Source organism: Talpa occidentalis, unplaced genomic scaffold, assembly GCF_014898055.3.
Source record: "Talpa occidentalis isolate TD23 unplaced genomic scaffold, MPIMG_talOcc4v2.1 talOcc4.12, whole genome shotgun sequence".
Classification (NCBI taxonomy): Eukaryota; Metazoa; Chordata; class Mammalia; order Eulipotyphla; family Talpidae; genus Talpa; species Talpa occidentalis.
The window spans coordinates 64,325,260-64,350,206 of record NW_023601212.1 but is presented as its reverse complement, the minus strand read 5'-3'; the positions used below and the strand labels follow the sequence as shown (position 1 = coordinate 64,350,206).

The 24,947-nt window shown below is 41.1% G+C and overlaps 1 protein-coding gene across 5 annotated transcripts in view; it reads right to left on the bottom strand.

The window, feature by feature from the left end:
• ADCY10 (adenylate cyclase 10) overlaps nucleotides 1-24,947 on the bottom strand; it is a 75,765-nt gene that overhangs the window by 48,286 nt on the left and 2,532 nt on the right. For all 5 annotated transcript variants that reach the window (XR_005124297.2, XM_037506545.2, XM_037506546.2 and 2 more), the window contains exons 2-13: nucleotides 21,795-21,871; nucleotides 20,924-21,129; nucleotides 19,801-19,905; nucleotides 18,568-18,606; nucleotides 18,216-18,359; nucleotides 15,264-15,469; nucleotides 13,326-13,422; nucleotides 11,603-11,691; nucleotides 8,810-9,001; nucleotides 6,013-6,131; nucleotides 4,946-5,022; nucleotides 2,773-2,962 (exon numbers count right to left, since the gene is read on the bottom strand). Coding sequence is in view for 4 of the 5 variants with exons in the window: in XM_037506545.2 (XP_037362442.1) it covers nucleotides 2,773-2,962; nucleotides 4,946-5,022; nucleotides 6,013-6,131; nucleotides 8,810-9,001; nucleotides 11,603-11,691; nucleotides 13,326-13,422; nucleotides 15,264-15,469; nucleotides 18,216-18,359; nucleotides 18,568-18,606; nucleotides 19,801-19,905; nucleotides 20,924-21,071 (1,406 nt within the window). In the remaining variant the exon portion in view is untranslated. The remainder of the gene's footprint in view (nucleotides 1-2,772; nucleotides 2,963-4,945; nucleotides 5,023-6,012; nucleotides 6,132-8,809; nucleotides 9,002-11,602; nucleotides 11,692-13,325; nucleotides 13,423-15,263; nucleotides 15,470-18,215; nucleotides 18,360-18,567; nucleotides 18,607-19,800; nucleotides 19,906-20,923; nucleotides 21,130-21,794; nucleotides 21,872-24,947) is intronic.

Sequence of the window (24,947 nt, the reverse complement as noted above, 5' to 3'; positions counted from 1 at the left end):
AAGAGTAAACGAGAAGCTCTTACCTGATAATGGAGAGTCCAAGCAATGTATGTAGCAGCCTTTACCATGGTGTCTGCCATAGTGTTTATAAATGTTTATTGAGTCTGCATTGGCAGAGCTGACCCCTTTTCTAAAAAAAACAGAACCCAATATGGTACCCAGTACACTTGTATATAGTGCACTGTCTCGCATTCTGGGAAGATTTCACCAGTTGCTCCAATAATAATAAGTCACCTTAGTTGAGCACCTGTTATGTGCTATTTTCCAAGTGTTTTACATGTATCATTTCATTTACTACAGATAAAAATCCTCATTGAGAAGCACTATTATAATGTCCACTTTACAAACAAGGAAATTGAGGTTCAACTTCCCTAAAATCCCAAAGCCAATGGTAACAGGATATTATCAACAGTCAATGTCTAAAATTAGATTAGGAGGCATATGCTTCCTTATGCATTATATTATCTCCTGAACAAATCTTTGTAGTTAAATGAATCATCCCCCTCTCTGTACTATCATACCACTTTTTTATGGTCTCTGTTATAGCACATATCAAGTCTCCTGTGTAATACACAGCCACTTTTGTATACGTTGGTCTTCCCAATTAGATGTAAACTATCAGGTCAAGGACCCAGGCCCTGTTCATAGTGTGTATATATTTCTACATCCTCTTATTTGCAGAGATGATATAGAAAATCCATGAGGAGGGCAGTCTTTGGGATCAGATAGTCTTGGGTTTCTGTGGTAGATTGTATTTGTGGTCCCACCTCTTTACCACTACTCGTATCCATGCCCTTTGCTATGTAAACTTGAAAAGCCCTCCCACTCTTGGCTCAGCCTTGTGAATACTTAGACCAATGGGATGTTAGTAAACATGACATGGGAAGAAGCTCCAGAAATGCTTGTGCATTGCACTTGCTCTTTCTTGTTCTTCTGATAGTACCATGAAAACATGCCTGGGATAGCCTAGTTCAGGATGAGACATATTAACCAAACTATCCCAGTCATGTCACCTGATTTTGCCCTGAATTCGCCAACAATCTGATGAACGTCAGATATGCCAACAAGTGTAGGCAAGATCTGCCTCATCCGACTAAGAGAATCAAATCCCAAATATTCATGAGATAAGTAAATATTGTTACTTACCACTAGGTTTTGTGGCTGTCCATAATGCAGCATTAGGGTGGCATTGCTTACTAGATTTATGACATAGACAAGTCACTTGACATCTCCGAGTTCCAGTTAAATTTATAAAATGGAGATATCAACCTCATATGGTTGACATTAAGGATAAGTTATATATTTTAACTAAAGTTCTAAGAGTTAAGAAGGTCTCACAAAAATGATCATTTATTCAAACAGCATTTTATTGATGATCTATGTTATGACAAGTGCAGTGCTGAGCCCTGGGAATACAAAGGTGAATAATAAAGACTGCTTGAACTAATAGAACCTGGTTCTCTTATCTGATCCTTTAAGATCTAGATTCTACTTTGCTAAATAAGAATAATACTTTCTGGGGCCTCCCCGGTGGCGCAGCGGTTGAGCGCTGGGTTGCGAAGCTGCCCGCGGCCTCTGCGGCGCCGGTTCGATCCCCGGCTGCTCCCCGGCCACCGGCGGAGGATCCCACATGGCGCGCAGACCTCTCCTGCCGCCCGCTGCTCCCCTCAGCAGTGTACTTCGGTCCTTCTGCCTGCTCTGCTCCCCGCTCTGGCTCTGGTGAATTCTCTCACCCTCCCGCACTTCTGACTGTACCCAGTGCATGTGTAAACAAAACAAACAAACAAACAAAATAAATAAATAAAACATGCCTCTATAAAAAAAAAAAAAAGATTTAAAAAAAAAAAAAAGAATAATACTTTCTGCTTTCCACATCATTCATTCATTCACTCAGTATAATTGAGTGCCTACTATGTGTCAAGCACTAGGAATTTAAGAATGAATGAGAAATGATCACTAACCTCAAAGGGTTCTCAGTAAGTGAAAAACATATCAAGTCAATAATTGTGATGTGTGATGAGTGTGATAGAGGCAAGTTACTATAGAGTTACACAGAGGAAGAAAGATAGTCTTAGCTGTAATTGGCTAGTTCCAGACTCAGAAAGGAATGAACCCTTGAGTTAGATTTCAAAAATTGATAGTGGTTTCCTATTAGCTCGGGGATAGGTGGGTGATAGTGAGAAATATCTACTTAGACACACTGGAGGAGCGGGTACAGGAGGAGATGAAGTTGGAAAGGCAGGTGGTTTTCTTGTATGTTATCGCAAAGAATTTGAACATTATCATGAAAATGATCAGAAGTGATTGAAGGAATTTTAACCTGAAAGTGACACCAATATGCCTAAGTTGGGCATTTGGGGAATGTATTTCACAAAAGACCTTGAGGGGAAAAGCATCTCATACTGTATTAGCTCTATCAGTGTGTAAGTACGCAGTTGTCATGATCAGTTAATACTTAACAGTTGGTGAATGGTCCATTTGGGTCCAAATTGATACTCAAATGAGGGGATTTTCTGTTTGGTTTGCATAACCTTTGAAGACTCACTCTCAGATTCTCAGAACTGAGAATAGAATGGAGTCTTCTACCATGTTATAATATTAGTAGGATGGGGGAAGGTGACAGATTTTGAAATTTGGACCTAAGTCTGGGGGAGGAATAGACTTTAATTTTATGAACTGACTTCAAATTGAATATGAGTGACCAATTGCTTTGCTGTCTAATTCTCCCACTTCTTCACTAAGAATACTGTAAAACCAGTGCCCCACACTCACACTTTCTCATTAAGGCCCAAACACTGATAGACTGGTCCAGAATCTGCAACACCTTTCATGACTTTCTTTGGAAGCTCTTTAAAAAAGTATGCTGGTAGGTTGCTGCCACTGTAGGTGACAGAGTCACAGGTCACGATTCCTGGGTAGTACATCATCATCCTGGCAGCTATGTTGACTTTTTGCCCAATGACTATAACAGGACGGAGAAAGACAAAGATAAGGGGAAAAACAGCTGGTGAACTGAATGTCATCAGAGATATACTTGTCCCCAAATGGCATTTTTACACTTTACTCCCACCATTTCTCATGAATGACACAAACATCTTTTGGCTTCAGCTGCCCTTTTTTTTCATACCCAATGGCTACTACAAAATATACGGGAATTAATCCAATTATCCATTAACATTGTTTCCACCTCACCTGAAAGGCCAAAGGGACAATAGAAGAGCTTTGCATATAAAGAAGGTGCTGCAAATGGGATGACTACAGCCCTGGGGGCTCTCAGGTGGGGTGTATTTGGCCTTTTGCTACAAGTGGGACAAGAGCAGGTTTCAGCCTAAAACACTGACCTCCAAAAGAGGCACAAATTTGTGACTGTAGGTTCCTGCATGTGAAGACTTTCATTTCATTTCATTTCTAAGTGAATTGTTTTCTTTTTCTTTTTTTTTTTTTTTTTTGTTAAAGATTTATTTATGCATACAAGAGCTGGGGTACAGGCCAGAGATGTGGGGTGGTGAGAGGATCCACCAGAGGCAGAGTGGGGAACAGAACAGGCAGACTGTCCGAAATACATTGGTGAGGGGAGCAGTGGGTGAGATAGGAGAGGTCTGCTGCGCCATGTGGGTTTCTCCCTGGCCAGCCAGGGATCGAACTCATGCTGCAGAGGCTGTGGATTGCTTCCTAATGTGGTGCTTAACCCCTTGTTCAACCAGGGAGGCCCTGAGTTGTTTTCTTAAGACTGAACAAAAGCAACTGGAATGGGTTTGTGTGTAGGATTAAGGTGACATTTTAAGGGATCATACACTATAGTGTAGATTCTGAAATTAAACTGTTTAGGTTTGAACTCTACTATATGCAAAATAGGTGTTAAATATACTTTCACATAATTTGAGTACTTTTGATCTCAAGATTTCTTTTTAAAAAATGTTTTGTGGGCCTCCCCGGTGGCGCAGCGGTTGAGTGCTGGGTTGCGAAGCTGCCTGCAGCCTCTGCAGCCGGTTCGATCCCCGGCTGCTCCCCGGCCACCGGAGGAGGGTCCCACATGGCGCGCAGACCTCTCCTGCCGCCCGCTGCTCCCCTCAGCAGTGTACCTCGGTCCTTCTGCCTGCTTTGCTCCCCGCTCTGGCTCTGGTGAATTCTCTCACCCTCCCACGCTTCTGACTGTACCCAGTGCATGTATAAACCAAACAAACAAACAAATAATAAATAAATAAGACATGCCTCTAGAAAATTAAAAATAAAAAAATAAAAAATAAAAAATGTTTTGTGGAAAAATTTGCCCTTACAATAAAGCATAGTATCATGAATCTCCATCTATTTATTTATTACCCAGCCCCAAAAGCCATTAACAAATGGTCAGTCATGCCCCATCTTCATTTTTTCCACTCTCCACCCTGTATTATTTTGAAGAACCTCCCACACACTGAATCATTTTAGACATAACCATTTCTGTATTTTAGACATGTTATTTCTGAACATCTTAAGCCCTCATAGGAGTGAAGAAGGAAGTAATAGAACAGTGAAATCTTGAAATATTATCTATCAACCATTCTCATATGAGATTAGAACTGTGTGCCAGTAATGCCAATGCTGTTAATTTATAAGAAGCAGTCCTAACCTAGTCCAGGAATTGAGAGGAGTAACTGTCTAATGTTAAGATGAACTTAAACATAAATTAATAATTCTAAAGGCCTCTCATTTCATGCTCTTGTAGGTTCCTACTGTCCCCCTCTAGTGACTGCCAATTTCTTATTCTCCTGCATGGCCCCTTAAAGACATGCTGCAATCACTGTGCTGTTGGCAGACAAAACTATGTGGCTTGGTTCCACCTGAAACACTGCAACCTTCATGAAGGCAGCGCCTATGTCTTATTTTTGTCCTTCCTCTTTCAAACTCCGTGGGCAAGGCACAGTGTCTGCAGAAAGAAAAATGGAGATAAGCCAGCTCAGCGCACCTGTGTACTCATGTCTCACAGAGTGTCCAACGATCCCACAGAAGACGATCCCACTGGCAACGCCGATGGAAACGGTACTTTCACAAGGAGAGAATTACGGGGCAAGAGACAAAGAAAGTGATCAGAGAGAAAGGAAGATGTATGTGGGGGGGGGGAGGGGGTGATGATGCATGGGGTGGGGAGGGTTGGGAAAGTATTTTCAACAAGTAACTCTCTCCCCTTTGTACTTATTTGGACAATTGTTCAGAGCCTTAGAGGTGTAAAGGAAAGACAGCTGGAGACAGAGCTAAGTTCTTAGGAGTGGTAACTCAGTTCAGTTTTCTGCTATTTTTAAGTGTTCATCTGAGCTACTTTCCTAGAAAATAAATTCTCATCACCCCAGTTGATAGTTAACACTATCTTCATTAGTGCTAGGAAGAATAAAGTTGTTACCTTGAAAGAAAGTAACTCAGATAAGGTGTGTGGCATCAAAATCTAACTCTTAAAATACTTGAGGATGGCTGTGCACATAGGTGAGGGGCTGAGGAGGTGGAATTATTCAGGGCAAGGGACTGGCACCTGTTAGAGTAGACCAGAACAAGACTGCATATTGGGGTCATGGGGGTGTTCAGGCTGTAGCTCTTAGGCAGCCAGGGCTGAGGATAGTAAACCTTACTGTTTTACCATGAGTGTATCATTTTAAGCCAGAGCAATACTTATATTCCCAGCCCAAGGACTCATTTTATCTCCTGGTTACTAAAATTCAACTCAGCTATCCAATAAGGTGTTGGGAGCTCATCCTCTATCAAGAAGTCAGAAGTATGGAGAAACAACTGAGTTAGATTCTCTTGCAAACCTGGTAGAGTTGGACTTTTTAGGATGGTTCATTCATCATCTTGCCTTTACCATCCCCCTCTCTCACTGAATCAGGACAGGGTGTCCCCACTTCACTTGTGTATTAGGTACATAATGAATGCAAGCAGAAGGGCATCCTATAATGGGCAGTTTCATCTCCTTTGCTGTTCTTGTCTCACTATACCATACAAAAGGCTCAGGGACTACTGGACAGGAACAGAGTCAACACTCACTGGATTTTGTGGACCTGAGAGCAGAAGTCAAATATATCCACAGCACTTTCCAAGGCATGAGTGACCTCATCAGGTGCCTTTTCCCCAGGGAAACCAAAGACACAGAGGAAGGAGCAGCCCTGTGAAGGAGAGTCAGCAAACACGGCAGGTACATGGACCATGCATGAGAAGGCCCAGTGGAGTGTAAGTAGTGAATTTCACTTTCTGAGTCAGATTTCACTGTGATTTTTCTCATACCAATTTTATTTTTAGCAAGCATCATATAACTTCTAGTGCATCATCAACAGTAGGGCTGGAGCTCAAGAAGTATTTGCTTTTGCTCCAGAGATAATGGCTTGCACTGAGCTATTTGTGGGTACATTCCTATTTGCCTGCTCCTGTGGCCAAGATCTCATGCTGCAATGTGCTAGTTTAAGTATAAGCAGCAGCACAGAGCAGTCGAAAGGAGACCAGCTCTGGAATCAGAGGCACTTTTCAAGTGTGGAAACTACAATAAGTCAATTATACCCTTTGATTTCAGTTGACCAGTTTGAAAATCAATGTAGCATGGACCTGCCAAAGTTGTTTTGGCAACTGAAGAGATTAATGAGACTCTGTGTGTGTGTGTGTGTGTGATCTGTAAAGTACTTTCAGATATTGCTGTTATGTTTATATTTCTTAGGGATAAAGAGTTAAGCTGTGAGTGATTTTCCTTGGCAGAAAGTTACCTGTTCCAAGCAGAGATTAAACTCAAAAACTTGGCATTCGTAGTCATACTTGTTTGAAAAGGGCATAAAAATAAAGGGCAATGGGTTAAAATTTTGAATCTATAAATGATATATCTGATGAAATGCAAAAAAATAGTAAAATGCCTCAATTTCTTCAACAATTTTCAAAAGAATCTCATCAAGTGTTAGGTCCTAATTGCCACTAGACTCTGTCTTGACACCAGGGGGGGAACCCTGATTCTGGGACTAGAGACAAACCCTTTTGGGGGCACCAGCAGGTCTGCTTGGTCTGGAAGTTTTGCCTGGTGACTTGGGAGGCTGAGCATCTTCCTCACTTGCAGTGAGAATGGCAGCTCCTATTTATGGAGTGATGACTGTGACTAGACATCACAAAAAGAGCTTCATATATATGTGTATATTTATATGTGTATAATTTATATGTGTATATATGTGTATATTTATATACACATATATATGTGTAGTTCTTTTAATATATGTGTGTAGTTTTTTTATATATATGTGTTTTGTTTTGTTTTGTTTTGTTTTGTTTTTGTGGGACCCTTGCCAATGGCAGGGGATCCAACAGGCGCTGCAGAGGCTGCAGGCAGTCTCGCAACCCAGCGCTCAACCGCTGCACCACCGGGGAGGCCCTATATGTAGTTTTAAATATATGTGTGTATATATAATTTTAAAGCTTTTTAAAAGTTTTCAGATCATTTGAGGCAAATACTATACCCATTCAAAGATGAGTAAGCCAGGACTCAGAGAAACGCAACGACTTGCCAAGTTCAATGACACAACAGAAATGTTTGGAGCCATGTCTTCAAGACTTTGAAGACTGGTGTCTTTGGTTTTATGCTCTTTTCTCACAGTACTATTTAATGAATATAGAAGAAAGTACTGGGGTGCATTGGACAAAACTTCTTCCTCAGGTTTGAATGCAGATGTGAATTTTCATGTATAGAATATATTCTTTCTGCCTGACATTGTAGTAATGTGTATGATTGCTCAGCTTTGCTGCCAAGTTCTAGCTTTCAGCCCTCTACAAAATCCTCAATAGGTACATAGTAAGTAAGTGTACAAGTGGGGTGCCACTCTTAAAATATGAAACACCTATGATGGGGAATCAGTGCTCATGAACTCTTCTGTAGTCATTTGTCAATCACAGTATTTTACTATGAGCTAAGAGATTAAGAAAAGATTTAAAATACTTGGGAACTGGAGGTGACCCCCCCTACCCCCTACCTCCAATGAAACTGAAAGGGAAATGGGGGTATAGATAGTACAGGTGAGGAATATAGGGCAGCTGTGGGTACAGAAGGGTAGGTGGAGGTGGAGATAGGGCAGGTGGCAATTATTGGAAATTTTCATTTCCAATAAATTATTATTATTTGCATCACAGATTTGTGGTACAAAGATTACAAGGCAGCTGACCTAAAGTCTCTGGGAGATGTGTTATTTGGTGGGCTGGAGGACACACACAGTGAGACTAGTGGGGCATCGTCGCTAAGAGCACACGCTGGGAAGGCAGACTCCCTGGGTCTGACCCGCCACTTAGAGCTGGATGACTATGAGCACTACTTAATCTTGCCTCATCTCAGTATCCTCATCTCTACCTCAACCTCCTCATCTGTGAAATGGGGATCACAATTATAACACCTATCTTTTTGGGCAGTCATGAGTATGAAATGGGTTAATACAGTCCTACATCGCTTAATGACAGAGATGGAATACGATCTGAGAAATGAATTGAGTGAATTTCATCATTGAACAAATGTCATAGAGAGTAATTACACAAACCCAGAGGGTACAGGCTACTGTGCACTCAGGCTGTGTGGTAGTTACTGGGCCCACCATTGTCTATGCAGTCCCTTGTGGACTGAAACGTTAAGCAATGCATCGCTGTGTATGCAAAGTGTTGAGAATACCTGGCCTGAGTTAGTGCCATAGTCACTACATATGCTAATATCATAATCACACATAAATTTCTGGTATTTCTAGGTTAAAAGAGCCTATCTCCCTCCTCCTTCCAACAATGTCTGTGGGCATGAATGCTAACCTTAATGAATTGGTAGGTAGTTCATATCTACCTTGTCAAACATGAAGACTTTATTGATTTGGCCTCGGAAGACTCTCAGGACAGAACTAATATGCACACAGGCATCCTGGATGGCCTCACTTATGTCTTCTACTTTGTCTTGTTCCTTAAACATGAGGTTTACGAACACAATTGTCACTGGGCGGAGCTCAGATAAATAACCCCGGAGCTGTTTGTCATCAATCTGTAAGATAGAAAGAAGTTTTCCATGGCATGCGTCCTTGGCAGTTGCTCCTTCTCACTCCACCACCACACTGTGACCCCCTCAATTATCACTGGGAGGGAACTAGTCCATGGAGATTCTCTGGGGAGGTTGAAGTAATCAGAATATGTGAGGCACAATATGGCAGAGCCATCCCAGAGTCAAGCAGATGGAAATGGAATGTACTATCAATGTATCTGCCTATGGAAACTTATACAGTTGCTTATTTTTGACCAACCACCACTCCCTTGCCCCAAATTCTAGTTCCCCCAACCCCCACATCCCCTTCCCACCCAGCCATGCCAATATGAGCCTTCACAATAAGAGAAAGAACTAGGGCTCCTTTTGGCTCTCTTATAATTAATTATAAGAATAGCATGCTATATAATTCAACTGTACATTTTCATAGCTTGGTACCTTCTAGAATAGTTATATTCTATCCCACTTTAACTTCAAATAAAATAAAATGAACATCATGATCTCCATTGAACTGAGTAGATAACTCAGGCATGGAGAGACAGCATAATTGTCCCAGGGTCACATAGTAAACTAGAATGCAAACCTCCAGACTCAGAGTCTGACATTCCATCTACCGTATGCCTGGTTTCGCTGGGGTGGAATATCATCAGCTCCCCTCTTCTCTCCAAGCCTTTCCACATGGGCACAGGAAAGAAAGTAGAGAGTTCCCAAATAACCCCAGTCTAGCATCATCCCTGTATTCTGTTAAATTGAATACATAGGAACCAAAAGGCCAAAAGGGGGAAAAGCATTGCATTTTCTCTCCCCGACCCCCAAATGGCACAAAAGAGTCAGGTTCTCCAATGACAGTGTGAAACCCATCCCCAGAGTGAGAGCGGGAGCTGCGTGGAGGGAATCCTGCAGTCACACTTGCTGACTGACAGGGAGAGCCCTGAGACTGTGTCGTTTTATTTTTTTACTAAAAGAAAATTTAATAATTTCTAACTAATCAATGTGCTGATTTTATTTTTTCAAATGAATTTATTAGTAAATACTAAATAATATCCATGATTAGCAATCAAATGTAGTGATTAATTAAATAATGAAGGATTATTTCATCTGACTGTATGTTCTGAGTATATATTTAGAAAATGCCACCCCACTATCTCTAAGGATCTCTGTTCTTGAGCTGCAGAGCAGGTCTTGGTAAAGCTGTGAAAGTGTGTCTTTTACTTTTTCACAGACTCCTTGGTTGTATTACTTGACCCAGTGTTCATTATTCTTATCCACAACTTTGCAGGTGATGCATGGAATCTCTCTTCTACCCTATTCCTGTTGATCTTACTCTCAGCTTATTGCAGTTGAAGAAGAAAATGTGTCACATCTCTTGGGTGTTGGGAGGAGAGGAAGGGTTGACTTTCTCCAGTTGAAAGAGTCAAACAATTGCAGGTTCTATTTTTTTTTATTTATATATTTGTTTGTTTGTTTGTTTGTTCTGTTTATACATGCACTGGGTACAGCCAGAAGCGCAGGAGGGTGAGAGAATTCACCAGAGCCAGAGCGGGGAGCAGAGCAGGTAGAAGGACCGAAGTACACTGCTGAGGGGAGCAGTGGGCGGCAGGAGAGGTCTGCGCGCCATGTGGGACCCTCCTCCGGTGGCCAGGGAGCAGCCAGGGATCGAACCTCTGTCGCCGCAGAGGCCGCGGTCAGCATCGCAACCCAGCGCTCAACCGCTGCGCCACCGGGGAGGCCCAATTGCAGGTTCTAGAATAGAGTTTTTAAATTGGGTTCAAGGTGGAAGGATGCATTCTGATACCTCTGCAAGCCACACTGTGAAGGCAGCTGCCCACTTCTCAGGCTTGTCCAACAAAGACTTCCCCCCAGGACACAACAGCATTTTGATGGACTGAAAGACTAAAACTCGTATCTCTTAGGAAAATATGTGAGGCCCATGCAAAATATGTGGGGATCAGATTGAAGAGGGTTCAAATCCTATCTACTTTGCAACCAGCCCTTTGCAACCAAAGGAAAGTTCTTCAGACTCTGTTGGTCTCCATTTTATTATATATAAAGTGAGGATAAAGATATCTATACTAAGGATTATGAATAATAAATAAACAACACAATAGCATTTCGCAAATGATGAGAACTGAGAAACAGTTATAATTCACATAGATGACTACATTTGAGAGAGAGTAGATCTGAAGCAATAAAAAAATAAAACCACTGGGGTTTGCAGGTTGTTCTGAGCACCCTAATCATCTGTTACTTTTCAAAGCTTAAGATCTAATGAAAGAGACTAAGAAACAGTGTATCAGTGCTCAACCACTTGATCTCTTTCTGCTTTGTGGCATATGCAAAGGGTCACTGTACGTTTTTTTACACTTGGGACAGCTCTAGTTTGCCCAGTTGCCAACAGGTGATGCAGTCCTTGTTTATACCTATTGTTGCAGTGTAATTACGAATAATGTGCCATGTAACTTTAAAAAGTAACCCAATTTGAACCATAAATTTTATAGTCCCCAATACATGTCAGTCCCACCTCTTTTTAAATATTTTGCTGCTATTGGTTTTCTCGATCTTTCCAACTGTTCATCCAAAAGACAACAAATCTAATGAAAATACCTGCTTCAATATGCTTTCCATCACATACTTTTGTAGGGACAGCTCCAGCTCAGGATCAGACTCCAGCACGCATGCAAGCCTTAGGTGGTCTGCAAGGGCAGAAGGAGGGATAGGCTTAGGCAGGGTGGCTTGACTCTGCAGCACTAGAGAAGCCTCCCTGTCCTCAGTCCCGAGGCAGTGATCTTGACAGTTGAGTCAGGACACTCTGGGACACAGTGCACAAAGGGATAAGGGAAAGTCAAGAAGCCCTTAGTGGTTGTGGGTCCCTAAAATTCAGTTGCATGTAGCTCAAAATCCTATCCTAATTCATACAAAACTTTGAAACTCAAAGAGTTCACCTCTGAACTAGAGCTAAAACTATTGTCACAAAAGATAGGAATGGACAGATGAGGGTATGACAATAGGGGAGGATGGTGACAGAATGAAAGGCCAGATAGAATTGAAAAAGCAGCAGGAGAAAGATTCATGAGAGTAGCTGCTAATACGGGTTTAACACCAACTCGCAGTGTGATCCTGGACAAGTCACTTTGCTGCCCTGGTTGTTGCCTAATTCCTCACCTGAGATAGAAAAGCAGTGGAGTTTTGTCATCTCTATGATTTCCTTTGCTGAAATGGTTGATAGTTGGAATTACCAACACTGAAGGAATAAGAAGGAGACTAAACAAAGGACACTGAAAGTGAGCAGTTTGAGGAGCAAGAACAAAACTAGTTCTTGAAGCCAGAGTAAGAGGAGAAGGTGGTTTCAAGGAAAAGAGAGTGTCTAAGGTCAGCCACCTTAGATGGGGTCTGAGGAGGGGACACCTGGTTTGGCAAGGTGATAGTCATTATGAAAGGGAACTGCTGAGAAAAAGAAATCTTTCCCTGTAAAAGAGTCATAGATCTGGAAATGTAAAGTAAATAATAAGTTTGCTTCCTTAATAAGCATATCTAAACAAGGTCTGGCAGCCTGCTAGGCTGATTTATCTCCCAGGCCATCCTGGAAGATCTGTATCCTTCCCCGTTTCCTGTGTCAAGAATTCATATGCTAACTAACCAACTTTATCAATGTGAAGTAGTTGTGTATAAATTAAACTCTTTTTCTCTAGACCAGTGCTCAGACCTTAAGGGACTGAGACCTCATGCATGAGTAATAAAACTTTCCTGGCGTCACCATTCCTAAAATACCGCTTGTTCTTCCCCTTCCTGGGTAAAAGGCTAGAATTTATTTCTGCAACAATTAGTGGGCTTGACATAAACATTTCAGCAGATAGAAAAGGGTAAAGTATAGGTATCAGGGGATCAAGGCTGAAGAATATGTGAGTATGTGCCCCCGCAAGCCCTGTGCATGCAATCAATGTTTATTGGGTGAATAAATGAATGAGAGAATGGAAGAGGAGGCACAGATATACAGATGACTCTTCTGAGAAGTTTGATAGTGATGGTTAGGAGAGAAAATCCCCTCCTAATAGAAAATGGTTAGAATTCGCAGCAGCTTTACCTTTTCCTTCAACGTGCAGAAGACTTGCAAATATTTGGAAGATGAGGGAAAGGAGTTAGTGCTAAGGGAGGGAGAGGACCAAGGAGGGTTGTTCTTAGAATTGCTGTGTGTGGACGCAGGTGTCCTGCTAAGGAATGGGAGCTGGAGGGAGGAGTCCAGTCACTTGTAATGGGCCTCTTGGCATTGGTATAAGACCCTGCTCCCTGCTGGGAGAGGGAAAGGCTCTCATATACAAAGAGTACTTACTTTTGTGGTCACCAGAAGGATAATAATGCATGAAAGCCATACACTTTGTGAAAAATTCTTCAAAGTTAAACGTAGGGGGTGGTTTTAGGAAGTTAACCTAAATTTTAAAAAATGAGAAACTTATGGTTATTTCGAGGGTTGTAATCTGTTCCTTAGTGTAGGAGTGTCTCTCATCTTTGCCATCATCTGCACAAATTCTCCATCTTTTCTTCCCGTTTGCCATGCAGTCCTGTTCTGATTCAGTTAATAGCTAAATGCTAGCCCTTCCCAAGACATGTCACTTGGCCTGTGGATTACTTGGAGCTGAGGTCAATCAAGGCCTTGAAACCTCTTGAGAAATTTTACTACTCCCTTTCCTACCTCAAAGAATGAAAGCTAGGGGTGGGGTGTCTTATCCAGATTCCTTATTTCTAGAAATAAACTTTCTTTTTAAAAAAAAAATAATTTGTTTATGCATACAAGAGCTGGGGTACAGACCAGAGACGCAGGGTTGAGAGGATCCACCAGAGACAGAGTGGGGAGCAGAACAGGAAGACTGACTGAAATACACTGCTGAGGGGAGCAGCAGATGAGACAGGAGAGGTCTGCCTTGCCATGTGGGTTGCTTCCCGGCCAGCCAGGGATCGAACTTGTGTTGCAGAGGCTGTGGATTTCTTCATAGTGTGGTGCTCAACCCCCTGCGCCACCAGGGAGGCCCTCTAGAAATAAACTTTCTGTTAGAGAAGCCAACACAATGGCAGAGCAAAGATGCTTTTTTTTTTTTTTAGAGCAAAGATGTTTTAATTACAGAGCATCTTTATCATATGAGAAACCTTCTCATCATGTGGATCTACCTCTTCTCTCGTTGAAGTCCCAGGCCCCTATCCTTGTTCCTTAGCTCAGAATAAATACCCTAATTTTGTCCAATTGGCTTTAGACTCCATATCTATGTCGATTCTCTCCAAGTTTGTAATTAAATTTGTTTTTTCCTAATTTGTCTGATGCTAATTTGATTGTTTGAATAGCCCAAGAAGAACTTAGAAGATTGGGGGGAAATTTCCTCTCTGCCCCTGCTCAGCAAATCCACCTCTCCTTTACACATTCTCAAAGCAGTTTCGCAGAATCAGTCATATTCCATGGACAGTTCTGTGTATAGTCTTCTATAGACTGCTTTGCCTAAACCACAGCACTTTCTACTGGACAGAATCAAGGGAAAAGTTTCACTTGCCTAAACTTTGATCGCCCTATTGGCTCCAATTTTCACTCCTCAGTGATTCTTCCAGGAAGGAAGTAGGGGTAGGTGGAGGAGGAGGGAGGTTGGGTAGTGCAAGAGAAGGTGAATGGCAGCCTTTAAAACTACTTCCCTTCTGTACACTTTCCTCTGAAGGGTCTCCCCAGGAGGCCCTTCCTATTCCTTAAGAAAGGACTGTAGGGCCTCCCTGTTGAGCACAAGGGATTAAGTCTCAGCATTTTGAAGGTATCCCAAGCCACTGTAGCACAAGCTGAATTCCCCCACCCCCACCCCCAGGAACTACCCACATGGCATAGCAGACCTCTCCTGTCTCGCCTGCTGCTCCCCTCAGCAGTGTATTTCAGTAGATCTGCCTGTGCTGCTCCCCACTCTGTTTCTGGTGAATCCTCTCACCCCCCCCCGCCCACCTCTGGCCTATACCCCAGTTCTTGTATCCATAAATAAATCTTCTTTTAAAAAAGGACACTAGCCTCCCCTCCCACAAAGGCTTAAATGCCTATATTCCACATCCATAATTACCACAGAGAAAGCCTTTATTTCCTCTTAAAGGCATGAACCTTGGCCCTTCCCAGAGGGAAGGGACTAAAAGCCCTCAGGATAACCTAAGCAACTCAAGACTGGAGCCCAGGTGCTTCATGGAACCAGTCTTCCCAGTGACTTTTCTGTCATGTGGCCCCAGGGCACAAACTGGCAAACAGCACACTTACCTTAACTGCTCTCTGGTCAGGAATTCTCTCTATTTCAATCATGTTGCGGTCACAGAGCTGCCAGCAGTTTGGTGACAGAATGACATCATTCATCTGGGCCATGTTCTGTGCAAGGCGCACGTCGTCCACTGCCTGACCAATCACCAGAAAGAAGTTGCGTGTTTTGTCTCCAAACACCAGCATAGTGATGTGGCCCGCAGCCAGGCCTGCAAGAGGGCAAACCGAGTGTTACAGGGCAGGGAGAGGGCACCCCAGACCCCACAAACCTATCTGCTCTAAAAAGGTTCTGCCATCGCTGCATCAACACAAAGCATGTAAGACTTTAATGGGAAGGAACTTTAATACAATTAGTAAACAATACAGAAAAGACAAAGAATATAGTTTCTAAATCAAGCACCCACATTTACTGTCCCCTTGTGGGTAAAAGTCTGTCCAAATGGGATTGGCCCAGAGCAAGGCCCCAAAGCCTGACACAAGTCTAAAGCATCTTCCAGTGGGGACCCACAGAAAAGGGTCAGAAACAAGCAGACAAGCCCAGAAGGAAAAGAGCAAAATCAAAATCAAGATAAAAGCTGCCATTGTCACCTCCCCACGGGTCTCTCACCCACATCTGTGTCACCCAGTCCACGACCAAAATGGTAGCGCAGTTTCTTCACATGTCTCTCGGCTCCATGCGCCTCCTCCAGGTCTCCTTCTGGCTCCATCCTGCTTCCTCCCCTCCTCAGTCTCTTCTCCAGCCTTTTCTCCCTGCTCAGCTCCACCCTCCCTTGGGGGTAGGGAGCAGGAAACCTGGAATCACCCCTTTTCTGGGGACCACCCTGTTACAGGAGGTCTACCCAGGAAGTTCTGGGTTATTACCCAAGGGCATGTGTTCTTGGAAAACTCAGAATCTTGGGGTGACTGTACTACTTCAGAGAAAAATTCAACTTCTAAAATTTCACATAGCAATCACAGAATAACTCTTCGAGGCCCAAGTCTTCCAAAACTCCTCTTTTCCTCATGAAACTAGAAAGTCAGCTGCTAGTTTTCACCTTTCTGTGACATTTGATGCCCTAGGTGGCCCTATCTGTCCTCAAAGTTATTTTAGCTTTTCTCCAATTAATTTATACTTAAGGGAACACCTTTAAAAATTCCTATTTGGGGAGCAATTACATGGTACTAGAGACTGAGGCTTTAGCTATAAAGAAACTCTTGGGGTCAGATTTCAGTAACAGCCTGAGGGAAAAAACGTAGGGGTTGAGGAGGGGGCATTCAGGTATTCCATTCCAACAATGTGTCTCCAATTGCTCTCAAGTTGGGAGCTGAAGGTTTTAGGGCTGAAGCAAAAAAAGACAGGATGGTGTACAATGTGACATGTACATCATTGCTTTCTGCTGTGCTGATCTGTCAATGCTGAGATCAGTGAGCATGTGCTTGTGGAGGGGGGGATGGGGGAATGTTCATTTTCCCTCTGAAACACGAGCTGTTTAGAATCATTAAAAGTTACTGCGTCACCTTTCAGACCACTGATTGGCAGATACACGAAGGGTTTGTATCCAAGTCATTCAAATTTTCAGTATTATAATGACTTTGACTTTTTTTTCAACAGAAAAAATACTTTATTTGGAAATTTTAAATAACCTAAAGAAAACTTAGATGATTGGATAATCACTCTGATGACACTCTCTTCTCTTCACCTCTGACACTTCAAAAATCAAAGTTTACAGAGTTGAGTTAGGCAGAAGTTAATACCAACAGTAACACATCATTTATACCACTCAGGATCTTATTTCTCACAGATAGATAACATAATGCCTAAATCTATCTCTCCAGATAGATAACATAATGCCTAAATCTCAAGACTGTGGTGAAGCAGAAATGATGTCACATGTGTACTGTCTGCAACACAATACAGAAATAAATGTGGTTGTTACATGTGGGAACTAAGAAGCCCTCTATTAAGCTAGGGCTGTGTTGCAGGTTGTTCTGTTAAGCTTTTCTTGCATCTCATTCTTACAAGGTGGGTGATGAGCAGTTATGCTGTTTTTAGACCTATTGATATGTAATTACAAGCTACTTCCTATTGACAGCAGCAGATCCGAAAAACAATTGCAGAAGTTTTAATAATAAAGACTTCATTGCAGGGGCCTCCCCTGGTGGCTCAGGCAGTTGAGCACTGCTCTGTGAAGTTGTCCACAGCCTCTGCAGCGCCGGTTTGATCCCAGCTGGCTGGCGAGTGTCCCACATGGCACGGCAGACCTCTCCTGTCTCGCCTGCTGCTTCCCTCAGCAGTGTATTTCCTCAGTCTGCCTGTTCTGTTCCCTGCTCTGTCTCTGGTAAATCCTCTCACCCTCCCACGCATCTGGCCTGTACCCTGGTTCTTGTATAAATAAATAAACAAACAAACAAACAAATAAATAAATATTATTATTATTATTATTTTTAAAGACTGCATTGCAGGGGCCTCCCTGGTGGCACAAAGGGTTAAGACACAACATATGAAGCTATGCACAGCCATTGCAGCATGAGTTTAATCTCCGGCCAGGGAGTTACCCACATGGCGCAGCAGACCTCTTCTGACTCGCCTACTGCTCTCCTCAGCAGTGTATTTCACTCAATCTGCCTGTTCTATTCCCTACTCTGTCTCTGGTGAATCCTCAGCCCCACATCTTTGGCCTGTACCCTAGTTCTTGTATGCATAAATAAATAAATCTTTAAAAAAAAAAAAAGACTGCATTACGGTTTAGTTATTGTATGCCAGGTATTATACTAACCACTTAAAGTTTTTGTGAGAGCCTGTGTGGTAGATATAAATGTTAACCTGAAGTCTCTTAACTGTTAAATGAGGAAGCCATAATTTACATTCTGGTTAGCCAAATTCCAAAATCCAAGATATGATGGTGGGTTAAACCATTAAGTTCTAGGTTTTCTCTTTGGGAGGAAGATGCAGCATCTCTTTTCTCAGAATCTTACCTATCTTGACTCGGATGTCCAGGCCTTCTTGACACTCCTGAGATTGAAACAAACCGTGGATCTCCAAACTACATTTAATTACCACTGTGATCATGTTTTTCAGTTGATTTCGCTCCACCTTCCACAGGGCTAGCAAGGCGTCACCTTGAAAACACAAAAGCGGAAAGATGGCCGGTCATGACTTTCCCAAGAGATCAGTCGATTTTGTAACAAATCTGTCCAGAAACTTCCTCTTCAAATGTTCCCCAACCCCATCTCTTGGCCCCTGCGTTCTCTGAGATGCCTTCCTTTTCAAGGCTCTAGGAACCCAGAATTTCCTTCTTACTTCTCCCACCTCAGTATGTCCCCATACCTGCAAATTTTAAGATGTCTCCTCCAAAAATCAACACTTCTAAGGAAAAAAGAAAAGTTGAATCAAATTCTGATCTCTTAATGATAATAAAAAGAATTAATTTTTGTGAACCTGTACCCCCAAATCACATATAGTGTTGTAAGCCAATGTTACCTCATAAAAAATAACACACTTTAAAAAGAAGAATTCAAACTTCATCAGTGAAAGAGAAATTAGGTCAAGAGAATAATATTCAGGGAGTGGACCTGCAGTGAAGCTATCATCTCAGACACAGCTATCACTTCACCACACAGGAGTCTGTTTCTTCAACTGTAGAATATGTGCATTGAACTAGATTATGGACCTGCTCCATTTATGTGAATGGGAAAAGAGAGCTTATTCCCTATGTGCCAGAATGCTTTCTACTGATAAATATATATTCTGAGCTAGAGTTTGAGTGAGTGAGTGGATGAGTGACAGGACTCCATAACAACTAAAAATCAGAAAATTGGGAGGCCAGAGCTATGTTGGTCAACTGGTTTTTGTTTATTATTGACTTATATTTTATTTATACTTTATGACATGAATGGACATTTGTTCTTATTTAGGCATTGCTAACAAATTTGATGAGCATTGTTGTGTTGAGTAGATTGTAAAAGAGGAATTAGATAAGTTTCTGCTTTTAAGAAGAATTAAATTTTGTCTAGTGGATGATAGTAAGATATTGCTATGGAACTTAGGGTTGATAAAACTCTAGATCTAGAGTTTACCTCAATAGAGTAAATCCTTTCCTTCATGAATAATTCAAATTAATAATGCAAACAAGATGGTAGGCAAAATTTGAAAAGAAGACAAAACTTTTCAGTCAGTTGTAAGTGCTTCAGAATTGATCAGACTTACTGATAAATTAGTTATAAATCACTCATCTATTCATAAAACATTTTCTTAAGGATTACATTTGGGTTACGCTGATTTTTTTTTTTAGTTACTAAAAGCATTACTACCATAGCTCTTTTCAAAGTAGTCTCTAATTCAGTATTTTAATACAAAATGTTCCTTCTCTCAAATAGTTTGTGTTAGTGAGCTTGTACTTGTTCTGACTTGTACTGTGTTATCAAGAGACTGGTTTCATACACAATTCATGGGGTAAATGAAGAGCACCAAGCAATAGTATTCTATCAGACTATAACCAACAAATAGAGAAAAACAATGAATTGAAACATTCATAAGCCAGAATCTTATGGGTACACTTACTCTCCACTATTGCACTTATGTAGTAGTTGAGGATCTCCACCAGCTGCTCAGCCCCTCGGTCCATGTACATCGCTGTGCTGAACTTTTCAGTCATTGCAGTAAAACCTGTAATAAAGGCATAGCTAATTTCCTTGGCTACTTGGAGGGACCAAACGGAACTTGTAGAAGAATACCACACTGGAGAGCAGTAGGTCTCAGCTCCTAAGAACTAACAGGGTTTCTTCTTAATGATGTTTGAGGTTGAGCAAGTCTAACATCTGCATTCTGTCTCTGTTTACTATGTTAGGGGTCATGGAGAGGCACCAGACACCTCTTCCCTCTAAATTTTTCAGTGTTTGTAGAGATGACTGCACTTTGACTGGATGTAGAATTTCCAATCTCTAGTAATGAAAACAATTCGAACACTGCTGAAGCGGTGGCAAGTATCCTTTAAGATGTAAACATCTTATGTAGAGAGAAAAACATCTGGAGAAACCATTCCTTGAGGTCAGTTTTTCCTGGGATGTGTGTAGGGCTTGGGCAGGGGGTAGGGGCATGAGTTAGTCAGTGACATCAGAGCCAGGACATTGGGGTCAAAAATTCCAGGAGTGGGGCCTCTCCGGTGGCACAAGGGTTAAAGATAGTGCTATCAAGCTATTGCCAGCCACAGCAACATGACTTTGATCCTGGCCGGCCAGGGAGCAGCCCACATGGCACAGCAGACCTCCCTTGTCTCTCCTGCTGCTCCCCTCAGCAGTGTATTTCAGTGCATCTGCCTGTTCTGCTCCCCACTCTCTCTGGTGAATCCTTTCACACACACTGCCCCCTCCCACCCCCGCATCTCTGGCTTACACCCTAGTTCTTGTATGCATAAGTCAATAAATCTTTAAAAAAAAAAGTTCCAGGAGTGGTACCGGGCATCTTAAGGATTTGCCCATGACTAGGCATGCTGGGTAAGAGAAGGTGAGAGAGTTCCAGGTGCACAGGTTACCTGTCCTCCCTCTTGCCTTTTTAATAGAACTGTCTTCTACTGGACATTTGCAGCAAGAGCTCCAAAATAGCTCCTGATGCTGTAATCAAGCTCTGCATGTGAATTCAGTACCACCTACTGTTTACCCACACTCCACATCCCTTTTGTGCTTGCCTGAAATATCAACAAACATCAAGACTCCATCAAAATAATCCACAGATGGTAGCTCTGAAGAGAAATCTCCGTAGACAATGAGGTCTGGCAAATGAGCGGCTATTCTGACAATGGCTCGGTCCTGTGACTTTTCTTGTCGTGGGTTCATGTTCAAAGCAAATGTTCAGGGTTTTGTGGTCACAGTAAACAGTTCCCAAATAGACCTTCTAGAAAGAAAAGCTGAGAATGAGGGAAATCTGACATATTTATTTACTCATTTTCCTATTTTTTTTTTCTGTTTGCTGTGCACTTTTTTCTCTTCTAAGTGATTAAGTGGCACTAATGTCTGAGTTATTGTCTCATACTTAGAAAGAGCCAATTCTCTATAGAGAGGCCCCACAAACTTGGCCCCCAACCTGAACTGCTCCTACAGGAATGAGCACCATTACAAATAAGAAGGGGTGAATGGACTCATCCTTTTTCATGAAGGGGGTATCCTCTGTGCCAGTCTTGTTGCAGAGAGGCCAGCCGTACTGGCCCCTCATCTAGGCCCCTTTCCTTTCATGATTCTGCTTTCCCTCCCTCTACCTTTGGTCGCTCATCTTTTCTCTTTCCTTTTTGAAAACTAAAAAACAGTGTAGGTATGAATTTTTGTATGAAAATTAGGTGATTAGCAAAAATGAAGTATTCTGTAAGCAAGAGGTGATATGTATTAAGGTAGACTTTAAATAAATAGAATTCAAAAGGGTGTGTGCATGTGTGTGTATATGTATAAGGCTTTAAATGTAAACTAGAAATGTTTAAGTTCTAATTTGCTACCTTGTCAGTTCTGAGAAAGCTAGGATTTCCTAAGGCCTTCCTTTTGCTGCTGGGGCCATTTCAGTGTTCATACCTATAAATTGTAAAAATCATGCTCTTCCACCCGCAACAGGAATAGTGGCCTCAACTTCTTCAAAGAAGTCCAACTTCCTGGAATAGGTGATACAGAAAATAAGAGATTCTTTTTTTAAAAGAGGAACTGTTAATGACCAATAGGGAAGAGTTGGCAAGTAATTTTAAACAGACATTTGTCATGCTGGAGAACATAAGAATAGCAGAAGGGAAAAAGTGAAATAGTTACCATATATCTTAGATTATGGAAAATATTTTGTTTAATCAGGGAAACAGTATATTTAACAAATAAACCTTAAATTTTGTAGAATCCTCTAAAACCAAGTACTGAAAAAAAGAATATTGAAGATTAAATATTCGATATTTGTTGATCTTTAACAGTAAAAGCCCTGGTAAGCTAAAATGTTAAAAAGTAAATTAAAACAGAAACAAGCAACTGAAGTTTAAAAAGAAACAGCATAAAAAACAGTTCAAAATAGCCTATGCCAGGGATAGTCAACAGATAATAAGGAAATCAAATAATTTCAGACAATAAATGATGTGAACTTAAAGGTATGAGAAAATTGAAAATACAGAATGCACCAAGATTTAGGGAAAAAATGGGGCCTCCCCTGGTGGTGCAGGCAGTTGAGCGCAGTGCTGTGAAGCAATCCACAGCCTCTGCAGCACGAGTTCGATCCCCGCTGGCCGGTGAGATACTCACATGGCATAGCAGACCTCTCCTGACTCGCTCGCTGCTCCCCTCAGCAGTGTATTTCAGTTAGTCTGCCTGTTCTGTTCCCTCTTTGTCTCTGGGGAATCCTATCACCCTCCCACACATCTGTCCAGTACCCCAGTTCTTGTATGCATGAATAAATAAATCTTTTAAAAAAAGAGATTTAGGAAAATGTTCAAAAGAAAAAAACAACCAGGAGGGGGTGTTTAGTTTGATGCAAATCAAGGAAATTAAGAGGAATAAGGGCTAAGATTGAATATAATATACTACACATCTCTTCTTTTGCTTCTGCCTTTTCCATTATGAAGAGTTGAAAAGTATTGCTAAGAAAAAAAAAATAAAGGTTGTGATATAGCACCCAGTTATTTTAAATAAATTCAAGTAGACAACCCCAGGGAGTATATATCCACAAATACTGAAGGAACTGATATGTGTAATGTCAGAAATCTCAAAAGAATAATGGAGAACCAGAGATGAGCTGGCCATGGTCTCTTGTAAATTTTAAAAGCTGAGACTACATGTGAATTCTGGAAAGCAGAGAGGTAAACACCACCTGTCAGTCAATGTAATACTTCATTAAGAAATAACTCCAAAATCTCAGTAAATTGAAATAACAAAGGTTTATTCTTTGTTCATTTCTTGCTGTAAGTGTCAATTGTAGGTTGATTTAGGCTCTGCTCTATTGCTGTCTTCACTTTGGGAACTGGGCTGGGACATTCTGATTGTCACTAAGTGGGGAAAGAGGATTCAAGAGGCAGACATGTTCTGAAAGTGCTCCCAGAAGTGACATTTGCCAATGCCCGAGGCAAGTTATGTGGAAGCATTCAATTTCAGGTAGATCAGGAAGTGCAATTCTACCATGTGTAGAATATTTTTAAGCAGCCTTCATGATAATCATTCTTGATAATAAGTGAGCACTTAGATAAGTAAGAGTAGTTAAAAGCAGTCAAAATGGACTCAGAACCAAGAACCAAAGAGGAAATAAAAGTTTATTTCCACTTTTTTAGAGTTATTAAACTTCTATGTCAAGAAAATGGTATAGACAAAGTATATCTTGATTTTAACAAGGCATTGGCCATGTTTCTCATATTCCTGTTGATAAGAACAAAGATTATAGGAGTGATGAAAATATAGGTAGCTGGTTAACAATCAGGCCTAACAGATGGATATTGATGTGTGTTCTAGTGTCCACTCAGATGCCTCTAGGGAGGTGCTAGAAAACTTAGGTAAAGATGTAAGAAGAAGGAGAGCTAATATACTCAGTGACACAATCAGGATCTTAAAATATCTTATTGGACTGAAGTAACAATGAAATTTCAGAAGAATAAATGCAAAGTGCTATATTTACAAATTTAACAAAATCAAAAGTATAATTGTGAAAAAATATTTATTACAAATTCATTGTTATCTTTAATAAAACATTTATTGAAGCATGAGTACAACATCACAGAAAAATGCACAATTTGTCAGTGTATAATTTGGTGAATTATTATTATATATTATTATAATTTGGTGAATTATTTGCAAATTATTATTTGCACATGATCTCTAGTCATATAGAGAAAAACAAATGGCCAGTATTATAACTTCTCTCATGCTATCTCCCAGTCACTCCCTTCTCCTCCCCAAAAGTAAACTCTCCTGATTCCTGGATTACTTTTACCAGTTTTTGTATTCCAGTTTTTATATAAATGGAATTCTTTTTTCTCAAACTTTTATATTATTCATTTATGTTGTGTGTATTATCAGTAATTGCTCATTTTCAAAGCTGTGTAAAATTCCTCCACCTGATTATACTACAAAGAACCTATTTTACTATTGACCAAAGGTTGTTTCCAGTTATAGGCTATTAAAAATAATGCTAAGAACCTTCCTATATAAGCATTTGGGGAAAAAATATATGCATTTTACTTGGCTATCCACTTGAGAGTGGTGTGCTGGGTCATAGGGTATAAATATCCTGAACTTTAGTAGATTTTGCCAATTTTCCATAAAAGTGGTAGTACCAATTTGCGTCCTATAAGCAAGATAGAAAAGTTCAGAAGATTTATGTGCCAGGTAACCCTTGCTATTTTCAGGGTGTTTTTTGTTTGTTTGTTTGTTTGTTTTTGTTTTTTTAATTTAAGCCATCTTGGCAGGTGAGTGGTGTTATCTATTTTGTGTTTCTCTGGTGGAACCAATGATAATAAGTACCTTATTCTTATTGGTCATTTAGATGCACTGCAATCTTAAGGTGCATAAGCAGTACTCAAATGTGACCCAGAGTGTTGGTTTATTTGAAGTCATTGATGATGGGACATAAGAAATAATGGGAAATATTGGAGATGTTAAGTGAAGAGATGACATTTGGGTAAACAAAGACAGTTATTTGAACTGAAATGTGAAAGTTGTGCATTACACAGTTCCCTCCCTGTGTAAAGTCTAATGCAGGTCCCTACA